The sequence below is a fragment of the Erinaceus europaeus genome, chromosome 8 (assembly GCF_950295315.1).
Source record: "Erinaceus europaeus chromosome 8, mEriEur2.1, whole genome shotgun sequence".
Classification (NCBI taxonomy): domain Eukaryota; kingdom Metazoa; phylum Chordata; class Mammalia; order Eulipotyphla; family Erinaceidae; genus Erinaceus; species Erinaceus europaeus.
Genome location: NC_080169.1, coordinates 122,145,474 through 122,166,240, shown reverse-complemented (window position 1 = coordinate 122,166,240; position 20,767 = coordinate 122,145,474). Strand labels below are relative to the sequence as shown.

At 44.5% G+C, this 20,767-nt stretch overlaps 1 protein-coding gene across 2 annotated transcripts; it reads right to left on the bottom strand.

Annotated features, from left to right (window-relative positions):
- Positions 1-534: 534 nt before the first annotated feature.
- Positions 535-13,624, bottom strand: LOC103125065 (GTPase IMAP family member 7-like). Of its 2 annotated transcripts, none has more exons than XM_016193747.2 (3): positions 13,523-13,624; positions 7,952-8,005; positions 535-2,573 (listed from the first exon to the last, which is right to left on the bottom strand). In XM_016193747.2, exons 1-3 carry the CDS (start codon positions 13,542-13,544, stop codon positions 1,060-1,062), a joined length of 1,590 nt encoding a protein of 529 aa, XP_016049233.2. In that variant the 5' UTR covers positions 13,545-13,624; the 3' UTR covers positions 535-1,059. The 2 variants fall into 2 exon arrangements, with proteins under 2 accessions (XP_016049233.2, XP_060052786.1); XM_060196803.1 differs by lacking the exon at positions 13,523-13,624 and adding an exon at positions 3,664-3,698 and having other exon boundaries at positions 7,952-8,002.
- Between the last annotated feature and the right edge of the window lie 7,143 nt (positions 13,625-20,767).

The following is a 20,767-nucleotide window of genomic DNA, read 5'->3' as shown; positions in this document are numbered from 1 at the left end:
CTTGTGGGAATACAGCCTGGAAACAAGAGTGGGAATAAGTTGTAAAGGCCTAGGTTCAAGTCCCCAGTCTCCAACTGCAGAGGAGAAGCTTTGCCAGTGCTGAAGCAGTGTTGCCAATTTCTGTTTCTCTCTCTCTTTCTCTTTCTCTCCCATATCCTTAATCTCTCCCTATCCAATCAAATAAAAGGGAAGGAATAAAGAGGTGTAGGAGACCACTGGGAGCAATGGGGTCATGGCACAGGCACTGAGCTCCCGTGTTAAGCCTAGTGAAAAAATAAATCAATAGATGAATAAAAAATAAAAAGGGTGGGGATAGATAACATAATGGTCATGCAAAGAGACTCTCATGCCTGAGACTCCAAAGTCTCAGGTTCAATTCCCCCACACTACCATCAGTAAGACCTGAGAAGCTCTCTGGTAAAGAAAAAAGAAAATAAAGATAAGTAAATAAATAAATAAATATTAATGGGATGAGAAGGGAAGATATATCATTTTGGTTAGTAATACTCAAGTAATGAACATTAGAAAACTAGGTGGTTGAAAGCAATTCTTTACTTTTGTTAGCAACCTGAATTGTGGGTCAGGTTAAGGGGAGAGGGCTTGGCCTTGCACTTTATCCAAGGTGGTTCAGTTGGAACCTGGGTCATGATCTGTGTTGCCTCACTGTAGGGACTGGTAGTTTGGTTCCGACAGATATATGGGAGATTGACCAACAAATAGGCAAAGATTTCATGTCCACTTCCTGTGGGTCTCTCCTTGAGAAGCTTGACTTCTCAATAATATGGTAACCAAGTTCCAAGATCTGGGATCCTAGAGAAGCTCAGAAGCATTCTCTGTTATCTAACTATGGAAGTCACAAGCTGATACTCCATGGTGTGTTGATCAAAACAATCCCCAGAGTCCAATTAATCCCCATCAGAATGACTCATCCCACAAGTCTAGACGAAGAGCATCAATTTCAGCGTGTAAGAAGCACAGGTGGCATGGAAAATATTGCCATCGAGCTCAGTGTAGTACAATCTAGTGAGAGCTGACTGAGAAGCAATTCTGACTCTTCTTTTACTTGGAAAACATGTTCCATATTTTGGAGAGGATCTTCTTAATTGCATCTGTCAGATCTGCAAACACACTGCTCTCAGCTTCTTCTTTAAGATGTTTCATTTTGTTTTCATACTGCTCCTTCAGTACATTGATCTTTTCCTCTATTTTTTCCCTTGACATCCCAGCACATTCCTCCTCCACAAGTTTAATTTCGTTCTTCAGTTGGTCGTCATAGATTTTCTTCAGTTTTTCTTGCTTCTGCTTCAGTCTCTCTTCGACATCCTTGTAAATATTGTCTGAGAAATAGCCTCCTTTGTTCTTCTGCACCATTTTCTCTATCACCTGTATCAGCTCCTGCAGTTGACAGTCGTTCTCCACCCACTGGGCCTTGTTGTTGAAGGCGCAGTAGCGGTCGTCACACTCCTTGATGATGTTTCTTAGGTTTACAGTTGATTCTGCTATGAAGTCAGTCAGACACTTCCCCTCCAGCTCATCCTTGCGTGTGAAGAGGATGATCATGTGTTTCATGACAGAGTTCCCAAAGAGAGCCTTGATCAGTGCAATGGTTTTCTGTTCTTCTTCTGTGAAACGACGCAGCTCCACCACCAGGATGATGGCGTGAGGGCCAGGTCTGGTAAAGAGGACACATTGGCTGATCTCTCTGCAGGTCGTGTCCAGTTTCTCCTTGGTGTCAAAGAGCCCTGGGGTGTCCACCACCAGGAGCTGTTTCCCTTTCCACTCTCGATACTCTTTTTGGCAGTTCTTGGTGATGGCATGCGCTGAGTGTCCAGATTTAAATACTTTTCCTCCAATGATTGTGTTCCCTGTGGCGCTTTTCCCACTGCCGGTTTTCCCCACAAGAACGATTCTCAGGGAGTCCTTGAAGACTTGGTCAGCCATGTTCATAGAGACCTTCTGGCATTTCTTGTTTTTGTAGAATCCTCCTTCATTCTGCATCACCACTTTCTGGACCAAATCCAGAAGCTGTGCCCTCTGAGCCTCCTGTTCTGGTCCTGTTGCCCTGTTGTTGAACAGGCAGAAGCGGTCAGCAAACATGCCTGCCAGCTCTCGAATGCCTTCTGGAGCTGTCTTTAGGTACTCGAGGAAATCCACACCTTCCAGGTCATCTTTCCGAGTGAATAAGAGGATCATGTGTCCCTTGGCTGTGTCACCAAGGGTCTTCCGCAACCTCTCCATGGCCTTGCGCTCTTCCTGGGTGTAGTGGCATAGCGGGACCACCAGGAGCAGAGCATGAGGCCCCGGGGAGCTCAGGACAAAGCAGTGATCCATCTCCTTGCTGGTTTCAGCATCCCTGACATCACTGTCAAAAATGCCAGGCATGTCCACCACTACAACTTCTCTTCCATTCCACGTGCTGGTGCCTCTGGCACAGACCTTGGTGATACTTTCGGCTGCAAGGCCAGACTGGAACACTCTCTTCCCCAAGATGCTGTTCCCTGTGGCACTTTTTCCTGCCCTACTTGGACCCATCAAGACAAGTCTCAGTTGTGAATCTCTGAGGCCTTGGTTTCCTGGAACACAAGAAAAGAAAATTCAGTGTTAGGGTCATTGCCAAATGTCTGACCGTCAGACAGCCCACTCACCAGGGTCCTGCTTTGTTGTCCACCTGTGTCCTCTGCTGAGTGCTCTCTGTGCTCATAGGAAGACTACAGTCAAAACCCTGCAGGTCTGACGATTTGCTGCAGTGTTGGGGAAAGCACCAAGTACCTTCCTGGTTCCTTAGATTCCTTCATCTGACCTTTGATTGATCTATTGCTCACTGGGCAGGAGACAAAGTCCTTTCAAAGTGAAAAAGAGCTGCTGGTGGTAGCTTTTCTTGCTAGGATAATTCCGGAAGTAACATAAAGGTTCCATAGAACATCCCAATGGGGGATTTTACCCCTCAATTTATATTAGTAGTGGCATTTAACTTCTCTTTTATATTTTGTGTATTTATTTATTTATTCTATTGAGACAGAGGGGAATTAAGAAAGGAAGGGGAGATAAGAATAAGAGAGACAATCGCAGCACTGCTTCCCCTTTCTTGAACTTCTGCCTGCAGGTGAGTATCAAGGGGCTTGATTTAAGGACCTTGCTCATGGCAACCAGTGGCTCACCAAGTGTGCCACCACCAGGCCTGGAAACTTAACTTCTTCCCATGAACAAGACAGATAGGTGAAACACAAAAATGCATCTCTTTAGGGCAGTAAAGGGACATCCTTGCAAAAAGTCAATGATCTCTGTTATTTGCAGAAGAAATAAATGTTCTGCATCAAAATTAGTCACTTTTGGGTCAGACTGGTCTGGTAAACATTTCATTGTAGTTTTATATTTTCTTCAAGGTTGAGAGTTACTCCTTGCCCTAATCTAGCTTTCTAGTTTTATTATCAACTCTAGCACCATCTTCCCAGACAATATTGTCAGTCCACCTGCATGTTAGCCATTAAGTCACAGATGTTACTAATATTTCATCCCAATCTCCCTGGGCAGATGCCCTCACCACTGTGTCTCAAAGCCTCACCTGTCATGAGCCCTACTGCACTAGAAAAATATAGAGATAAGCTGGGGGTGTGGATCAACCTGCCAGTGTGGAGAAGCAATTAAAGAAGTCAGAACTCCCACCTTCTGCACCCCAAAAGGAATTTTGGTCCATACTCCTAGAAGAAAAGAAATGTTAGGGGAAAATGAACAGAGGGCTCTAAACCGCAATTCCATCAGGGCACAATAAAGAAGAGGAACAATGAAAGGACATTAAGATCTAGTAATAGGTGTGACTTTAAAAGGAAGAGGAATTGGGAGTCTGGCTGTAGCGCAGTGGGTTAAGCGCAGGTGGAGCAAAGCACAAGGACCGGCATAAGGATCCCGGTTCGAACCCTGGCTCCCCACCTGCAGGGGAGTCACTTCACAGGCGGTGAAGCAGGTCTGCAGGTGTCTATCTTTCTCTCCTCCTCTCTGTCTTTCCCTCCTCTCTCCATTTCTCTCTGTCCTATCCAACAACGACAACAACAATAATAACTACAACAATAAAAACAACAAGGGCAACAAAAGGGAATAAATAAATAAAATAAATATTTAAAAAAAAGGAAGAGGAATTAGGACCATAGAAAAAAATGAACAAAAATATGTAAAGATGGATAGACACATTTTATAGAAATAATAGCCAGTCCATATCTGTGACCCTGGGAGAACCACAACAGCTTCCAATGGAGGGAATGGGATCACAGAACTCTAGAGGAGGGAATGGTGTGGAGTTATACCTCTGTTATCTCCTAAGTTTTATAAATCAATATATAATCATTAAAAATAGTTTAAAATTGACTAGGTAAATCAGGAACAGGCAATTTTGTACATGTCGATACTAAGGAGTTGCTTAAGAACCAGTTGGCTGACAGTGGGAGCAGATGGCCCTTGCGTTGTGGGTGAGGTGAACTAACACACATTTTGGGGAGGAATTAAGTTATACTCCTGTAACAACAACAGCTTACTAAATAACATTTCCTTGGTAAAATTAATTATAATTAAATAGTCTAGCTTTATTTTTTCCAATTAAGAATCATATTTGGGATCAATTGAGAGAATCCTGGAGTTAATAAAAAATTGCTAAATCACAGTGAATAACAAGTCTTATCTATTTTGCCATCATGGACTTAGTTTGACTTTCTTATTCATATTTCATTCCAAGAATAGCTGAAAGTCAACATCAAAGTGCTATAACATATTAATACAAACTCTGACATCAAAATAACTGTACAAATAGTTTTAAAATTCACCTAAGTTGCTTTTTGTGTGTTCAGAATTCTCTGCTTATCTTCAGGACTTGCTAATATATTAATAAACCCTGGAAGAGATCTGACAATGTAGGGACAAAATGCAAAGTTCTTTGATTCTAATCTTTCTCTTGTTTTCATAACAGTCTCTTTATTTTCTCCCTTACTTTGGTCACCATGCAGGCCTCACTTGCCTCCTAACAGATACTTATGATCTTCTTGTCTCTGCCTGTGTACTCAGTACTCTGGAAGTATTATTTACAGCATATCAATCCAACTTAACAAAAAGAATAGCCTGTGTCGGGCCTGACAGTGTTTTATAGACAATCGTGAGGCCATGAGAAATAGCCATGTGTGAACAACTACATTATAAACCATTACCCCACCCCCACAAAATAATGCAAAAAGAGAGCATGATTACAGGGCCTTGCACTCTGCTTCTATAAATTCTTATTGATGAATTCCGTATTCATCAGTGTCATCTCTTTTCTGTTATGTTGAAACATTTGCATACACAAGGATAGTTCAAACATCTATAAGGGAAAGCTTAATTTTTTTCTTCCCTTTTCTTTTCCTTATTTCTTTAGCATGACACTGGTGATTGAACCCAGAACCTCAGGTGGTTTAACTAACTCTGTATCACAACATAATATTTTTTTAAATGGATTTACTTAATTTTATAGCACTGAGAGAAACTGAGAGGGAAGGAGGTAGAGAGGGAGAGAGAGACATTTGCATCACTGCTTTACTGCTTGTGAATCTTTCCCTCATAGATGGGGACTGAGAGCTTGAATCCAGGTCCTTGTGGACTGTAACATGTGCATTTAACTAGGTGCATTACCATTCAGCCCCCATAATTTTAACAAGTCTCATTGCTCAATGTAGTTTTTTCCAATTCTCTTTAAAATATTTTTACTTATTTACTAATGGATAGAGACAGAGAGAAATCGAGTGGGAAGGGGAAGTAGAGAGGGAGAGAGACAACTGCAGCCCTGTTTTACCATGTGTGAAGCCTTCCCCCTGCACGTGGGAACTGGGGGCTCCAACCTGGTTCCTTGTGCACTGTAATGTGTGTGCTCAACCAGGTGTGCAGCTGCCTGGCCCTATCAATGTAAAAGTTGGAAGTAAGCTATGAACAACATTAGTGGTACCTCCAGAGAGGGCATCTTGAAGTGATGGTTTATGATATAATTATTGCACTGATAGAGACAGAGAGGAAAGACAGTTTCTTAACACGACAACCAGAGTCCCAGGACAAGAAATCCAACTGCTAAAATATGAAGACTCTGGACACAGTACTGCTGATATCACTTAGGGTTACCTGTGGAGTGGGGTTCAGATTATTATATTGTGGGTATCAAAATGGAATTGCAGACCAAGGACATGGAAGGGAAGGAAGGGCTTACACAGAGAGTATGATGGCAGCACCAAGAGCATCTCCTCGAGTATCTGTCAGTGATGAGAGAATTGGACCATAAGTCGTGCGTTAAATATCAGTTACCAGGCTAGCTGAGCAGGTGGGAGAGAGACGACCAGGAACTCATGGCTGAGCAGGAACATAATCCAATGCTGCCTTTATTGATCTGCCTTTATATCCTCTGAAGCCGAAGTGGCAGGTCGGAAAAGGAAGTGGGTAGGATAGGGGGTGGGGAGAAGAAAAGAGCATGAAAGTAGCAAGCTTCCATCTAACCAGTGGGGATTAAACTGATGCCCTGCAGGCAGGGCAGGTCTCCAGCTGTTGCGAAGGTTCTAACCAGTGGAGATTAAGCCAATACCCTGCAGGCAGGGCAGGTCTCAGGCAAAACAATGATTATGTAAATAGACCACAGCATCAAGCAATGCAAGGGAACTGGCGTGATGACCTACATGGATAGAAACAGAAGCAGAATTAGCCGAAGGAGAAATGATGACCAACAATCAGTTACACACATATACTTGGCATGTGTATTTTTCAGCTCTTCCTGTCAACACGATGAGTCTCTCTCTACTCTGACTGCTCCATCCTTGCAGTAAGAGAGTAAGATGTGGTGGAGGCAAAGACACCCAAGTGCTTCTGCATTGTGTTGGGCCATCTCTTTGTCTTCAGATTCTGCAGCTGCCTTGACATGAGACTTGAACTAGTCTAGAAGATGATGAGGAACAGATACTCCATCAGCCCTGCTCAAGAGCCTTCCCTCTAGCACTAGTGTCCATAGGGCTATGCAAGATGACCCACCCAGAAACACCCTGAAGTGCTAACTTAACAAGTGCACATGCATATTTGTAGCTCAGACCCAACATGGCTCAGACATGGCTCAGAGCCAAGTGCTGTTCAGCTGACATAAAACTCAGAGACAATCTAATGGTAGAAATTTTAGCTATGAAGCCACTGCTTCTGGTGACTATTGTTTTTCCTCATTTTATTTGGGTAAGACAAAGAGAAATTGAAATGAGAAGGGAGAGAGAGAGAGAGAGAGAGAGAGAGACTCCTGAAGACCTTCTTCACAACTTGTGCAGCATCACCCCCCTGCAGGTGGAGACTGGGGGCTTGAACTCAGATTATTGAGCAAGCCTTTGCACTCAGTGCTATGTGTTGTTAATTAGACAAAGGGCCTCCAAATTCCATGGATTCTTATGAGTATTGGGATAAAGATGGAGTCGTTAAAGAAATCAAGGAGAGGGGTAGCTGAATTTGTTGGCTCTAGAGAATTCACTGAGTGATTGGGGACATAATCTCTTTTCTCCCCACTCTCTTCCAACTGAGAAGAGAAGCTAAAAAGCAGAAATTGTTCAGCAGGGAAGCAATTAACAGAAGCCAGACCTTCCACCTTCTACACCCCACAATGGCCATGCTCCCAGAGGGATAAAAAATAGGAAAGCTATCAGGGGAGGGGATGGGATACAGAGTTCTGGTGGTGTGAAATGTGTGGATCTGTACCCCTCTTATACTATGGTTTTTTTTTCAGTGTTTCCTTTTTATAAATAAAAAAGCAGAAATCATTCTAGTGTGTTCACTTTACAGATGGTGGAGAGACAAGAGAAAGGATTGCAAGCACTTTGCTCAGACGCTCATGAGGACAGGCTGGGAAGACAGGAGAAGCCCCTGGAAGCTCTGCCTTCTCCCTCCTCTCTGCCCTAGAGGTTGGTCCCCAGCACCCTCTCACCTTGGCTGTTCCAGTACTGTGTGGGGACTTGGCCTGCCATCATACCTTGAGCACCTGCAGATAAAGAAACACAACCATGCCATTTTAGAAAGTGAAGAACAAGTAGAAACTTCAGTACTGTTTATTCAACAAAAATTTGAGATGAATGCTTAAATATTATTTTTTAAGTTTTATTTATTTATTAATGAGGAAGATAGGAGGAAAGAGAGAAAGACCTAGACATCACTGCTGGGGGTTGAACTCAGTACCTTGTGCATGAGAGTGTAATCCACTGTGCCACCTCCTGGACTACAATTCAACATTTTAAAAAATTATTATTAATAATGGTGTCATCATCACTGCCTAAGTCCTCTAAGCTCTCACTGCCTTCTGGGCAATGGGACTACATCAAATTGAAAAGCTTCTACACAGCGAAAGAAACTATCACACAAACAAAGAGACCCCTCACATAATGGGAGAAGATCTTCATATGCCAAACATCATAAAAGAGACTAATAACCAAAATATATAAAGAGCTCAGCAAACTTAGCAACAACAACAAAAAAACAAATGACCACATCCAAAAATGGGCAGAGGATATGAACAAAACATGCACTTCAGAGGAGATCCAAAAGGCTAACAAACATATGAAAAATTGCTCCAGGTCGCTGATTGTCAGAGAAATGCAAATAAAGACAACATTGAGATACCACCGCACTCCTGTGAAAATGGCATACATCAAAAAGGACAGCAGCAACACATGTTGGAGAGGCTGTGGAGACAGAGGAACACTTCTGCAATGCTGGTGGGAATGTAAATTGGTCCAGCCTTGTGGGGCTATGTGTAAGTTTGATAGAGCTTAGGGAGAAATCCCCCCATCCTTGTATGGAAGTCTGAGAAGATACCCTCTTGTTAGTCTCTCTCAACCAAGGTGAGAAAAGAGGAGAAACCACATCTCTCAGACTTGGCTCTTTCCTTCTTGACTCTCAAGCCCACAGAAAATTCACTACCCCTTTCCATTAGCTGCAGGCCACATGGCTGCCTATCTTAAGGTTCACTTACTCAAAGTTCACCTCACCTTCTGATCACAGAGGAGAACACACCTTATCACACACTCCATCATACACCTCAGACCCCAGATAAGAGAAATTCCAAACTATATGGCCTTTTGATATCCATCTTCTCTCTGTCTCACCCTACTGGTTTAACCCCTATGCTTCTCTCAAACATCTTTGGATAATTAAGTTGCTTGCGTCATGGAGAATAACTGTCTTGTACCTCATCAATTTCTGTAATACCAGCCCCCTACCATAAGGGCAAGCTGACCTTTAAGAAACCTGTAATTTCTGACATGCTTGAAATATGTTCTTTGTTTGATTTTCTATTTAAACTCATGTCCACCTGACAATAAATGAGATTTGAGAACACATCATTTCTCCCCGGTGTCTTTGCTTTGTTTCGTCCCTTGAGTGAGTGAGAGAGAGCCAGTCGGTTGCCTTCCTGCTGGAGATCACCCCGCCAGAATGCCGACACAGCCTCTCCAGAGAGCAGTCTGGAGAACTCTCACAAGGCTAGAAATGGACCTACCATATGACCCAGTAGTTCCTCTCCTGGGGATATACCCCAAGGACTCCATAATGCCCAATAAAAAAGATAAGTGTACACCTATGTTCATATCAGCACAATTCATAATAGCTAAAACCTGGAAGGAACCCAGGTGCCCAACAACAGATGAGTGGCTGAGAAAGCTGTGGTATATATACACAATGAAATACTATGCAGCTGTGAAGAACAATGAACTCACCTAATCTGACCCATCTTGGATGGAGCTGGAAGGAATTATGTTAAGTGAACTAAGTCAGAAAGATAAAGATGAGTATGGGATGATACCATTCATCAACAGAAGTTGAGAAAGAAGATCAGAAAGGGAAACTAAAGGCAGGATCTGACTAAATTGAGAGCAGGGCACCAATGTAAAAACACTGTGGTGAGGGGGAGGGTATACATTCGGCTTCCTGGGGCATCAGGGGGTGGGGTCGTGGGTGGAATGAGACACAGTCTTTTGGTGGTTGGAATGGTGTTTATGTACACTCCTATTAAATTGCAGTCATATAAATCGCTAATTAATATGAGATGGGAAAATTTGATCATATGTCTCGAACTTTTTAAAACATAGACTGAATCTTTGATATGTTGACTCTCTCAAAAGCCTTGACCAGGGAGAACAGAAGCAACCGGTGGCACAGCTATATACAAAATGCTGGGTATTATACAGTAAACCCTAACAAAGGGACCTTTCCAAGTTAACCCAATTACCAAATAATGTGATGATAACAATAACTATCCATTGTCTTCTTGAACCCTAAGACAGCAGAAACCTCACATTTCCACTATAGAGCCTATTATTTCCCCCAGTCCTGGAACCTTAGGGTGGCTCACTTTCCTGCTTGCTTCTCTCAATTCATATCAAATACTATTGCATCCGCCGATCGCAACCTAATCAATGCAACAAGTGCCACCCCAGCATGCTTCACTTCAGACTGTGTCCAGAGACTTCAGGTGTGGTATGACAACCCTTCAGCTTCATTACTTGTGTGAGACCTTTCCTTCCGTAGTATTCTCTAATTCCATTCCAGATGGTTCACTTCCTAACAAAGTCCCAAAACCTAGATATAGACCAGGTCCCCTGAGATAGAGCATATGTTCACACATATCCATAAACTAGGGCAAAATATATACCTGAAAGCAGAAGTATACAATAGTCTGCAGTGAGTACCCCCAATACTTCATCTGCACTATTCTAGCCTTAATGTCCGTAATGGTTCAACAATTTGTTTGGCTTTGTATGTTAACTCTCTTTTCAGCCACCAGGTTCCAGATGCCATCATGATGCCAACCAGATTTCCCTAGACAGACAACCTGACCAGTGTGTCCTGGAGCTCCACTTCCCCAGAGCACTGCCCCACTAGGGAAAGACAGAGACAGACTGGGAGTATGGACCGACCTGTCAACGCCCATGTTCAGTGGGGAAGCAATTACAGAAGCCAGACCTTCCACCTTCTGCATCCCACAATGACCCTGGGTTCATACTCCCAGAGGGATAGAGAATGGGAAAGCTATCAGGGAAAGAGGTGGACTATAGAGATCTGGTGGTGGGAATTGTGTGGAGTTGTACCCCTCCTATCCTACAGTTTTGTTAATGTCCCCTTTTTTAATAAATAAAGAAAAAACATTTTTATTTATTAATGAGAAAGATAGGAGGAAAGAGAGAAAGACCTAGACCCATCAGTGCTGGGGATTGAACTCAGGACCTCAACTTGAGAGTCTAATCCACTGCACCACTTCCCGGACTACAATTCAACATTGTTTAAAATTATTACTAATAATGGTGTCCTCATCGTTGCTTAAGTCCTCTAAGATCTTACTGCCTTCTGGGAAATTTGTACATTTGTGTCTTCTCCCTGAGCTCTCCCTCCTCAGCATATCATATTTCAGGCTCAGGGGAAAAAATAGTATAGCCACAGGCCCTTTGGATTATAACTAAAATATGCCTACTAACTATCTACAAAATGGAGACCCCTCCTAAATCTTCATCTGCATTATTTCAGCCTTTAGATTCATGATTGGTCAACAACTTGTTTGGCTTTATATGTTAACTCTCTTTTCAGCACCAGGTTCCAGATGCTAGCATGATGCCAACTAGACTTCCCTGACAGACAACTCCATCAGTGTGTCCTGGAGCTCCGCTTCCCCAAAGCCCTTCCTCACTAGGAAAAGAGAGAGGCAGGCTGGGAGTATGGATCAACCCATCAACGCCCATGTTCAGCGGGGAAGCAATCACAGAAACCAGACCTCCCACCTTTTGCAACCCACAAGGACCCTGGGTCCATACTCCCAGAGAGATAAAGAATAGGAAAGCTATCAGGGGAGGGGATGGGATACGGAGTTCTGGTGATGGGAATTGTGTGAAGTTGTACCCCTCTTATCCTATGGTTTGTCATTGTTTCCTTTTATAAAACAAAAGTAATTACAAAACTATTATTGATACTGGTGTCCTCATTGTTGCCTAAATCCTCTAAGCTCTGACTGCCTTCTGAGCCATTTGTACATATGTGCCTTCTCCCTGAGCGCTCCCTCCTCAGCTGAGTGTCCAACTCATTCTGGCTCTGTGTCCAGGTCTCTGCTCTCTGTCTCATCCCCACAGGGGTTTCTCTATCACCTCTGCCCCCAGCACCATCACCACCAACAAAAACTAGCTTCCCTATAGCCCACTCACCTGCTCTAGACAGCAAGCTAGAGTTTTCTGTGGAGTGCATATTACTATCCAATAAGGCGCTGTCTGACTCTGACTTCCCTACAACTGTGACCTTCGTGATACAAAACCTGTTTCGGTTTCTATTTTCACTAGTTCTCTCGAGCTCCCTAGAGGATGGGAAAAAAAAGTCTCAATAAAGATTGTGTGTCAGCATAATGGTTCTGTAAGAGACTTTCACACCTGAAGCTTTGAGGTTCCACTGCACCACACTATGCCATAGCTGAGCAGTGCATTGGCTTTAAAATATATATATATATAAATAAAAAAATGGATTTTAAAAGTTGTCTTGACTTTTAGCTTTGGTCTCTTAGATCTTTCTTGCCATTGTAACGTATACACTCAACCAGGTGCACCACCCTCTGGCCCCTAAGATACAACTTCTTAGCTGAGAAAGAACATGTATATAAAACACGGTGATGAAAATGCCAGCTAGGACACAAAAGTTGAAATAGGTGTGATGATAAAGAAAGGTGAAGGAAACGCCAAAGAGGAAAGCATGGGGGCATTTCCCTGCTTCTCTCTCCTCTGTTTTGGCTAACTTTTATATGTGGGCATTGATTAATTTGTTAATTTTCACATTAGAATAAAATGGACTCCGAATGGCTACAGTCTTGTGCAAGTGAGTGGATCCAGCTTGCAGTCCAATGTATGTGGGTCTACCTACCACACTGCACCACCCCCCAAGCCCCCACTACCTCATGACCTAACTGACTCCCTCATGTCCTTCTCGGATGTCAGGTCCCCCCTCATCATTTACAACAAAGCTCTGTTGGTTGTAGCTTAGAGGTAAATCAGCCCTTCCAAGGTGCTGACCTCCTTGGGCTGAGTTTCTTTCTCTCCAGCATCCGCTGGCCTCCAGCTTGTCCTGACCTGCAGAGGCTCACACAGGTGCCATCCCCAGCCTCCTGCCTCCCAGAGACCACCCTTCCCTGGCCTGGGTGCAGCCTTGCTTTGGGGCCATGCAGAATTAAGCCCTCACGCCCCTTCCTGTCAGTTCACCAGGGAACTCATGTACTCATTCCGCTTTTATCTGTAAAACCTTCAGATGCCTCACTTCCATTTAAACAGAAAAAAATAATTCCCTTTCTATACATGTTCTCTGACCAGCAGTCCTCTAATGAGACCTTAGTTGTAGATCATGGTGTTGAAAGCAGAGGACAGCCTGGTTCCAGCGCAGACAGGAAACAGGAACCAACAACAACAGGCTGCCAAGCGCACCTTTTCTCTCCTCCTCCACTGGCAGTTCTTCCCTCCAGTTCCCACTTACATCCTCTTACCTGGAAAGCCAGGGTCCTGCATTCCTCCTCGGTTTCTGAGGTCAGTGCAAAGTCAGGATATTAAGGAGGACGAGAGAGGAAGCGAGGGAGGAGCTGTTGCGATGAGAACAGGAAGAGACCTGCCCACTCTGGACTACCCAGCAGAGCTGCGGCTTGTGTGCAGGGTGCGGCTGCGCTGTGAAGCTGAATTGGGCAGCCGCTAGACGTTTGTACTGCTCGACTAGTGAGCTGTAAAGAATACAGCTGCAGGATTCAAATTGCATTTTACCTGAAATATATATATATATATTTATATATATATATATATATATATATATATATATATATATATATATGTAAACGTTTGATTTCAAGCATGCAGAATGTCAGTGCTCTGGGCCACTCTGCCCCTCATTGAGAGAGATGACGGGGGTGGGCAGGGGTGTCCCCCAGGATTGCCCTGGCTTCTGCTCCTCTCTTCCCTTTCATCTTGTATTGTCTTGATCGGAGACGGTGAGAAACTGAGAGGGGAGGGGAGGTAGAGAGGGAGAGAGAAAGAGAGAAACTTGCATCCCTGCTTCACTGCTCCTGAAGTGTCTCCCCACGCCACCCCCTTCAGGTGGAGACCAGAGGCTTGAACCCAAGTCCTTGTGCACTCCAACACATGCGCTTTACCAGGTGCGTCACCACCCAGCCCCCGTGTTCTGCTTGCCTGGCGGGTGTGTACCTCTCTCTCAGTTCCAGGAGCTTCCCCAGTCGACTTTTGCTCCATTTACTGTCAGCCAGGGCTGATGTGCATAGATCATGGACAGTGCACACGGACATATGGACATAATCACGTGACTGGTAAAGAGATTTAGACATCGTGATGGTTCTCATGGATCCCTGACTCTCCCCCACCCCTGCATGATTAAAACGTAAGACATAGGCCTTCCTTTTTAAAAGTCATTTTATATTATTTATTTATATTATTGGATAGAGACAGAAATTGAGAGGGGAGGGGAAAACAGAAAGGATAAGAGACCGAGAGAGAGACACCTGCAGCCCAACCTCAACACTCACGAAGCTTCCTTCCTGCAGGTGGGGGCCAGAAGCTTGAACTCAGGTCCTTGTGCACTGTGATTTGTATGTTTAACCAGGCATGCCACCGCCTACTTCTTCTTTTCTTAAATGTCATTTATCTATCATCTATCTATCTATCTATCTATCTATCTATCATCTATCTATCTATATTTATCTATTCGGATAGAAACAGAGAGAAATTGAGAAGAGAAAGATGATATAGAGGGAAAGAGACAGAGAGACAACTGCAGCCCTGCTAAGCCACTTGTGAAGCTTTCCCTCTGCAGGTGGGGACCAGGGTTTGAACCTGGATCCTTGTGCACTGTACTGTGTGTAATTAACCAGGTGTGCTACTGCTTGGCCTCCAGTAGTAGTAGAAATTTAACTCCACAGAGCACAGGTAACATTTCAGCCACGGAGAGCAGTGACTGATGCTTCTGAATTTTCTTGTACTTAAGGGTGGGGGAAGCTTTGGCACACCCAGATAAGTGTACATAGTACTAAGTGCAAGGACTTGTGCAAGGTTCCAGGCTTGGGGCCCTGGCTTATCTCCCCAACCCTGTCCCAATATACCAAAGCAATTTCAGTCCTAGAGAATTCTTATTCTCATCACTTTGTCTATCACTAGAAACTTGGAGGTGAAGCTTGCTGACAGCATAACCCAGCAGGGAGGATGATGGCTCTCCCGGGATGAGATTCTGCTGCCAGGCCCCCATAGAGGCAATAGCAGCGATGATGATATTGGGGGGGGGGGGTTGTTTTGTTTTGTTTAGTTTTGTCCATCTTTGGCATCAGTAAGCTTTTATTTTTATACTCCAAATTAAATGAACCAAGAAACCATATTCTGAACTATCTTTTTTCACAATGCAAAGAAGAGAGAGGACCAGGTAGTAGTTTGCCTTATTGAATGAAGGCACACATGGCCATGCACAAGGTCCCCAGGTTCAAGCCCCTGGTCCCCACCTGCTGGAGGGTGAGAAGTTTCATACATGGTCAAGCAGGGCTGTAAGAGTTTCTCTTTCTCCCTTGCTAATTCCACTTCCCATTCAGTTTTTTTTTCTGTTCTATTGAATTAAAAATGATAAAATCAATGGGGTTTGCAGTCAGCAATATTTATACACCTTTCCCATATCTGGGAGCTACTCTCTTCCCTGATATACTCTCTTCCTGGTCCTTTTTCTAAAATGGAGACCCCAAATATTCATCTGTACTATTCCAGCCTTTAAGTTCATTATTAGTCAACAATTTGTTTGGCTTTATATGTTAACTCTCTTTTCAGCCACCAGGTTCCAGATGTTACCATGATGCCAACCTGACTTCCCTGGAAAGACAACCCCACCAATGTGTCCTGGAGCCCTGCTTCCCCAGAACCCTGCCCTACTAGGGAAAGAGAGAGACAGGCTGGGAGTATGGATCAACCTGTCAATGACCACATTCAGCGGGGAAGCAATTACAGAAGCCAGACCTTCCACCTTCTGCAACCCACAAGGACCCTGGGTCCATGCTCCCAGAGGAATAAAGAATAGGAAAGCTATCAGGGGAGGGGATGGGATACAGAGTTCTGGTGGTGGAAATTATTTGGACCTGTACCCCTCTTATCCTGTAGTCTTGTCCATATTTCCATTTTATAAATAAAAATTATAAAAGAAAGGGGAGACTATAGGGGAGTGGGTATGAATTTCAGGCCTGGATGATTAAATATAAAAAAAAATCGGCAGATGATTTGTACATGATTTAAGAGCTGCCGTGAGGAGATGGCCTTGAGGTGCTCCTCAGCCCTGACACCCTGAGCAGTCCAGGCATTCTGCGGTATGTCACAGGGATCCTTCGCATCCTGGCCTTAGAACCTTGGGGACACCGGCATGTCAGCCACACCTTTCTCTGTGACGGGGGCCGTTGTGTGTGTGGCAGGCTGTTGGCCAGCATCCCTGTCTCTGTGTTGTGCCAGTCCTGAGTGTGCCAGGTGACATGTCTCAGAAGGCTGCCAGATGTCCCTCGTGAGCTGAAAATCATTGTAGGTAGGAACCTCCATACGGTACCAGCACCATCTCATTGTGCAGGCGGAGAGCAAGAGCTCGTGGTGCTGCCGGTCGGTTTATGTATGAGAGAAGCAAGAGCAGTTGTGGTTTGACAGTGCAGGGGCCGTGAAGAACTCTGGGTACACAACAAAAGCAAAAGCTGCGGGATGACAGGGGTGTAAGTCCACACCGTCCCCAGCACCAGAGTCCTGTGCCCCCATTTCCTCCACTGGAAACTGCAGTAGTTCTCCCAAGGTCACAGATATGGGTGGACTATTGTTCCTTTATTTTTTAAAAAAATATATATTAGTAGTTTAATATTTATTTACAATATTACAAGATCACAGGGGTACAACTCTGCACTATTCCCAACATCAGAGTTCTGGATCCCCAGTCCCTCCACTGGAAGCTACAGCAGTTCTCCTAAGGTTGCAGATAGGGGTTAACTATTATTTCTACAACTATCTGTCTTTTTTTTTTTTTTTTGTATATGTTTGCCCTTTTTTCTCCATGGTACCATCTCTCCTTCTCCTTCTCCTTCTCCTTCTCCTTCTCCTTCTCCTTCTCCTTCTCCTTCTCCTTCTCCTTCTCCTTCTTCTTTTCTTTTGCCTCCAGGGTTATCACTGGGGCTTTGTGCCAACACTACGAATCCACTGCTCTTGGTGACCTTTTTTTTCCATTTTATTGGATAGGACAGAGAAAAATTGAAAGGGGGATAGTGAGAGAGAAATATAAACACCTACAAACCCACCTCACTGCAAGTGTAACTTCCCCCTGCAGTTGGGGAGCACTGGGCTGGAACCCAGGTCCTTGTGCTTAGTACAATGTGCGATTAATCAGGTGTGCCACTACCTGGCCCCCTTTTCTGTTATCAGTCACACCAATACCTGTTACTACATCCAAATGTCCCTCCCTTTTTCCTCTTCTCTCTCTGGGTCCTGACTGAATTGGAGTTAAGAGCCCTCTGGTCATCTTCCCCTAACATTTGTCCACCTCTGGGAGTATGGACCAAAATTATTTTTGGCGAGCAGAAGGTGGGAGTTCTGGCTTCTGTAATTGCTTCTCCACGGGACATGGGCATTGGCAGGTGGATCCACATTGCCAGCCTGTTTCTGTCTTTCCTTAGTGGGGCAGGGCTCTGGGGAGGTGGGGTTCTAGGATGCATTGGTGAGGCCTTCTGCCCAGGGACTGAAAATTGTTTCTAGACATCAACAGGTGGGACTCCAATTGGGTACAGCCTAGGGCTCCTCTGTCCACCTGGAACTTGAAAGAAAAGTTTAGCAACTTCAGCCTATGGAAACTATAGTCATTAGGGGCTTAGTTCCCTTGGGAATGAGATACTATTTGACACAGCAGGTACAGAAGAGAAAGAGGGAGGGAGAGGGAGAGGGAGAGGGAGGGGGAGGGGAGGGGGAGGGGGAGGGGAGGGGAAGGGGAAGGGGGAGAAGGAGAGGGAGAAGGAGAGGGAGAGGGAGAGGGAGAGGGAGAGGGAGAGGGAGGGGGAGGGGAAGGGGGAGAAGGAGAGGGAGAAGGAGAAGGAGAGGGAGAGGGAGAGGCAGAGGGAGAGGCAGAGGGAGAGGGAGAGGGAGCGGGAGGGGGAGGGGGAGGGGAGAGGGAGAGATGAAACTATTTGATACTATTTTTGATACTATTTGACAAAGCAGGTGAACTCTGAGAGATGAGAGAGCGTAGATTGCTGTCCAAGATGGAAGCCATCTTAGGGATGCAGTTTATGACAGAAATCTTCTTCTCTGACCTGTATCTTAGGAAGAAAACCAGGAGGTCTCTGAGGAAAGAAACCCTAAGCACACACGGAGAACTGGACCTGCGGTAGGTCGGTTTAGCCACCTTGCGGTTTGCAATTCAGTCTTCACAACTTGCTACTGTCTCCACTTCTTCTTTTGAGTTTCGGATTGATGTGTTTTTGTTGCCTCACTCCAGTTCTGTTCTCCTTTAGAGAGCGACCTTATCATTTCCTCCACACAATGTCTGCTATAAATAAACATTGTGCAAAAGAGTAAAGGGGAAATGGTAGGCCAACCTCAGCATACAGCAGCCTTCAGTTTATTTATTTAGTGCTTCCTATAATATTCTCTGTTTTCAAGAAATGAGCAGCAGGCGGATTTATTGTAAATTCACTTGTGCACAGAAAGTAAAGTCCTTTGCTCTGGCCCTGTCATGTGCTGCCTCAGCTTCTCTCCCCCCCCCCCCTTGTCTTAATTATCACAAAAACTCTGAAGATAGTCTCCAACCAGTAAAGGTTGGTAAGGTCACACAAACCCATATCCTCTTATTTTCACTTACTAAAATTTAAAAGGGGTAGGAGAAGAGAAGAGACAGAATGAAGAGGGCAAACGACTCCCCCACCCCTGTTTTTTATTAGTGATTTAATATTGACTTGAAAAATATGAGATAACAAGGCTATAACTACATACCTTTCACACCGCCATTCCCTCCGTTGGAAACTGCAGTGGTTCTCCCAAGGTTACAGATGCTAGTTGACTATTATTTCTATAACTTCTCTCTATTTGTACATTTTCCCATTTTTTCCATGGTCCTTTCCTCTTCTAAGTCACACCTACACCTGTTGCTACTTCTGAGTGTCCTTCCTTTTTTTTTTTTTTCCTCTGCTCATCTTCCCCTAACATTTCTTCCCCTCTAGGAGTATGGTTCACAATTCTTTCTGGGGTACGAATGTTGAAGGTCTGGCTTCTGTAATTGCTTCTCTGCTGGACATTGGGTGTTGGCAGGTGGATCCACAACCCCAGCATGCCTCTCTCTTTCTCTAGTGGGGCAGGGCTCTGGGTAATTGGAGCTCCAAGACACATCGGTGGGGTTGTCTGTCCAGGGAAGGTTAGTTGGCATCATGTTAACATCTGGAACCTGGTGGCTGAAAAGTGAGTTAACATATAAAGCCAAACAAATTGTTGACTAATAATGAACCTAAAGTCTGGAATAGTGCAGATGAAGAGTGGGTGTGGGGGTGGGGGTGGTGCTGGTATCTGTTTTGTAGATAGCTAATAGGTGTATTTTACTTATATTCCAAAGGGCCTGTGGCTATATTAGTTTCTTTCTTTCTTTTTGCTCTTTCCCCTGAGCCTGAAATCTGATATGCAGGTGGATCAAAGTTATTGTCTGGGGAGATGATGTCATGGCTCACAAAGGACCAGAAAGCTGGATCAGAAGAGAGTAGCTCCCAAATATAGGAAAGGTGTATAAATATTGTTGACTCTAAACCCCATCGATTTATGTGATCTGGGGCCCATATTCAGCTTAGGAGCTTGTGTGACCTCTGCATCCCTGTAGATCTGAGCTCACATTCTGTGGTCATGAATAGAAACATTCCAAGCTGCCCCAATCAGGACCCATCTTCCTCAGGTGTAGCACAGAGTATGTTGTCCAGCCTCCCTTTGGAGGATGGAACATTCTCTACCACTGTTGATCCAAGTTGAGGGCAAATTCCTACTGGGACCCACAGAGGGGTCTATTGTGTTGTTCCTGACAGAGATGACCTCTAACAATAGAGAGAGGGATTTACCCCATCAGCTGGGGCCCTATTCAGAGAGTCCTGAGATTCCCAACAGACAAGATGGGCCTAGACCTTGTCTTCTGGATTTCTTTGGCTTCCTTCTCAGGCTGGTGCTAACTTGAGGATGAAACAGAAGCCATTCCCTTTGAGTGTGAAAATCCACACCTGGGTCACATTGAGAGCAGGCACAACTCTTGGTGTTATTTATTATTGTTGTTGTCGTTATTATTATTCTTTCTATCACTGACTTTCAGTGTTTCACAGAACTGCTGTTGTCAGAGGTACGGCCTCCTGTATCCTGCAGATGTCTGCCAGCTCAGCTCTCCTGCCACAACAGTGTCTTCTCCTCCCTCCCTCCGAGGCTGAGCGCCCAGCCCCCTTTAGCTCAGCCCCCTTTAGCTCACCACTCTTGGTATAGACAAGAGTTTTGTTTTCAGTTTTGCCATTTGGCTATATCTTTCCCTTTGTTTTGTTTCTCAGATCCCACCTGTGAATGATGCCTTCCAGCATCTGTTTTTTCCTTTTGCCATTGGCCCAAACTGAAAAGAACTCATTCTGTGTTGAATGAGCAGACTGTATCCCTAATACCACTTTTCACAGAATTCTATGAATGAGCTTCTCTTTAAAAAAAATATATCCGGGAGTCGGGCTGTAGTG

Coding starts and splice junctions, on each gene's coding strand:
- LOC103125065 (XM_016193747.2), bottom strand. CDS start 13,544: ATGCAGGACCCTGGCTTTCCAG. Junction 8,006..13,522: donor GCAGGACCCTGGCTTTCCAG/GTAAGAGGATGT, acceptor CTTTATCTGCAG/GTGCTCAAGGTATGATGGCA. Junction 2,574..7,951: donor ACAGTACTGGAACAGCCAAG/GTGAGAGGGTGC, acceptor CTTGTGTTCCAG/GAAACCAAGGCCTCAGAGAT.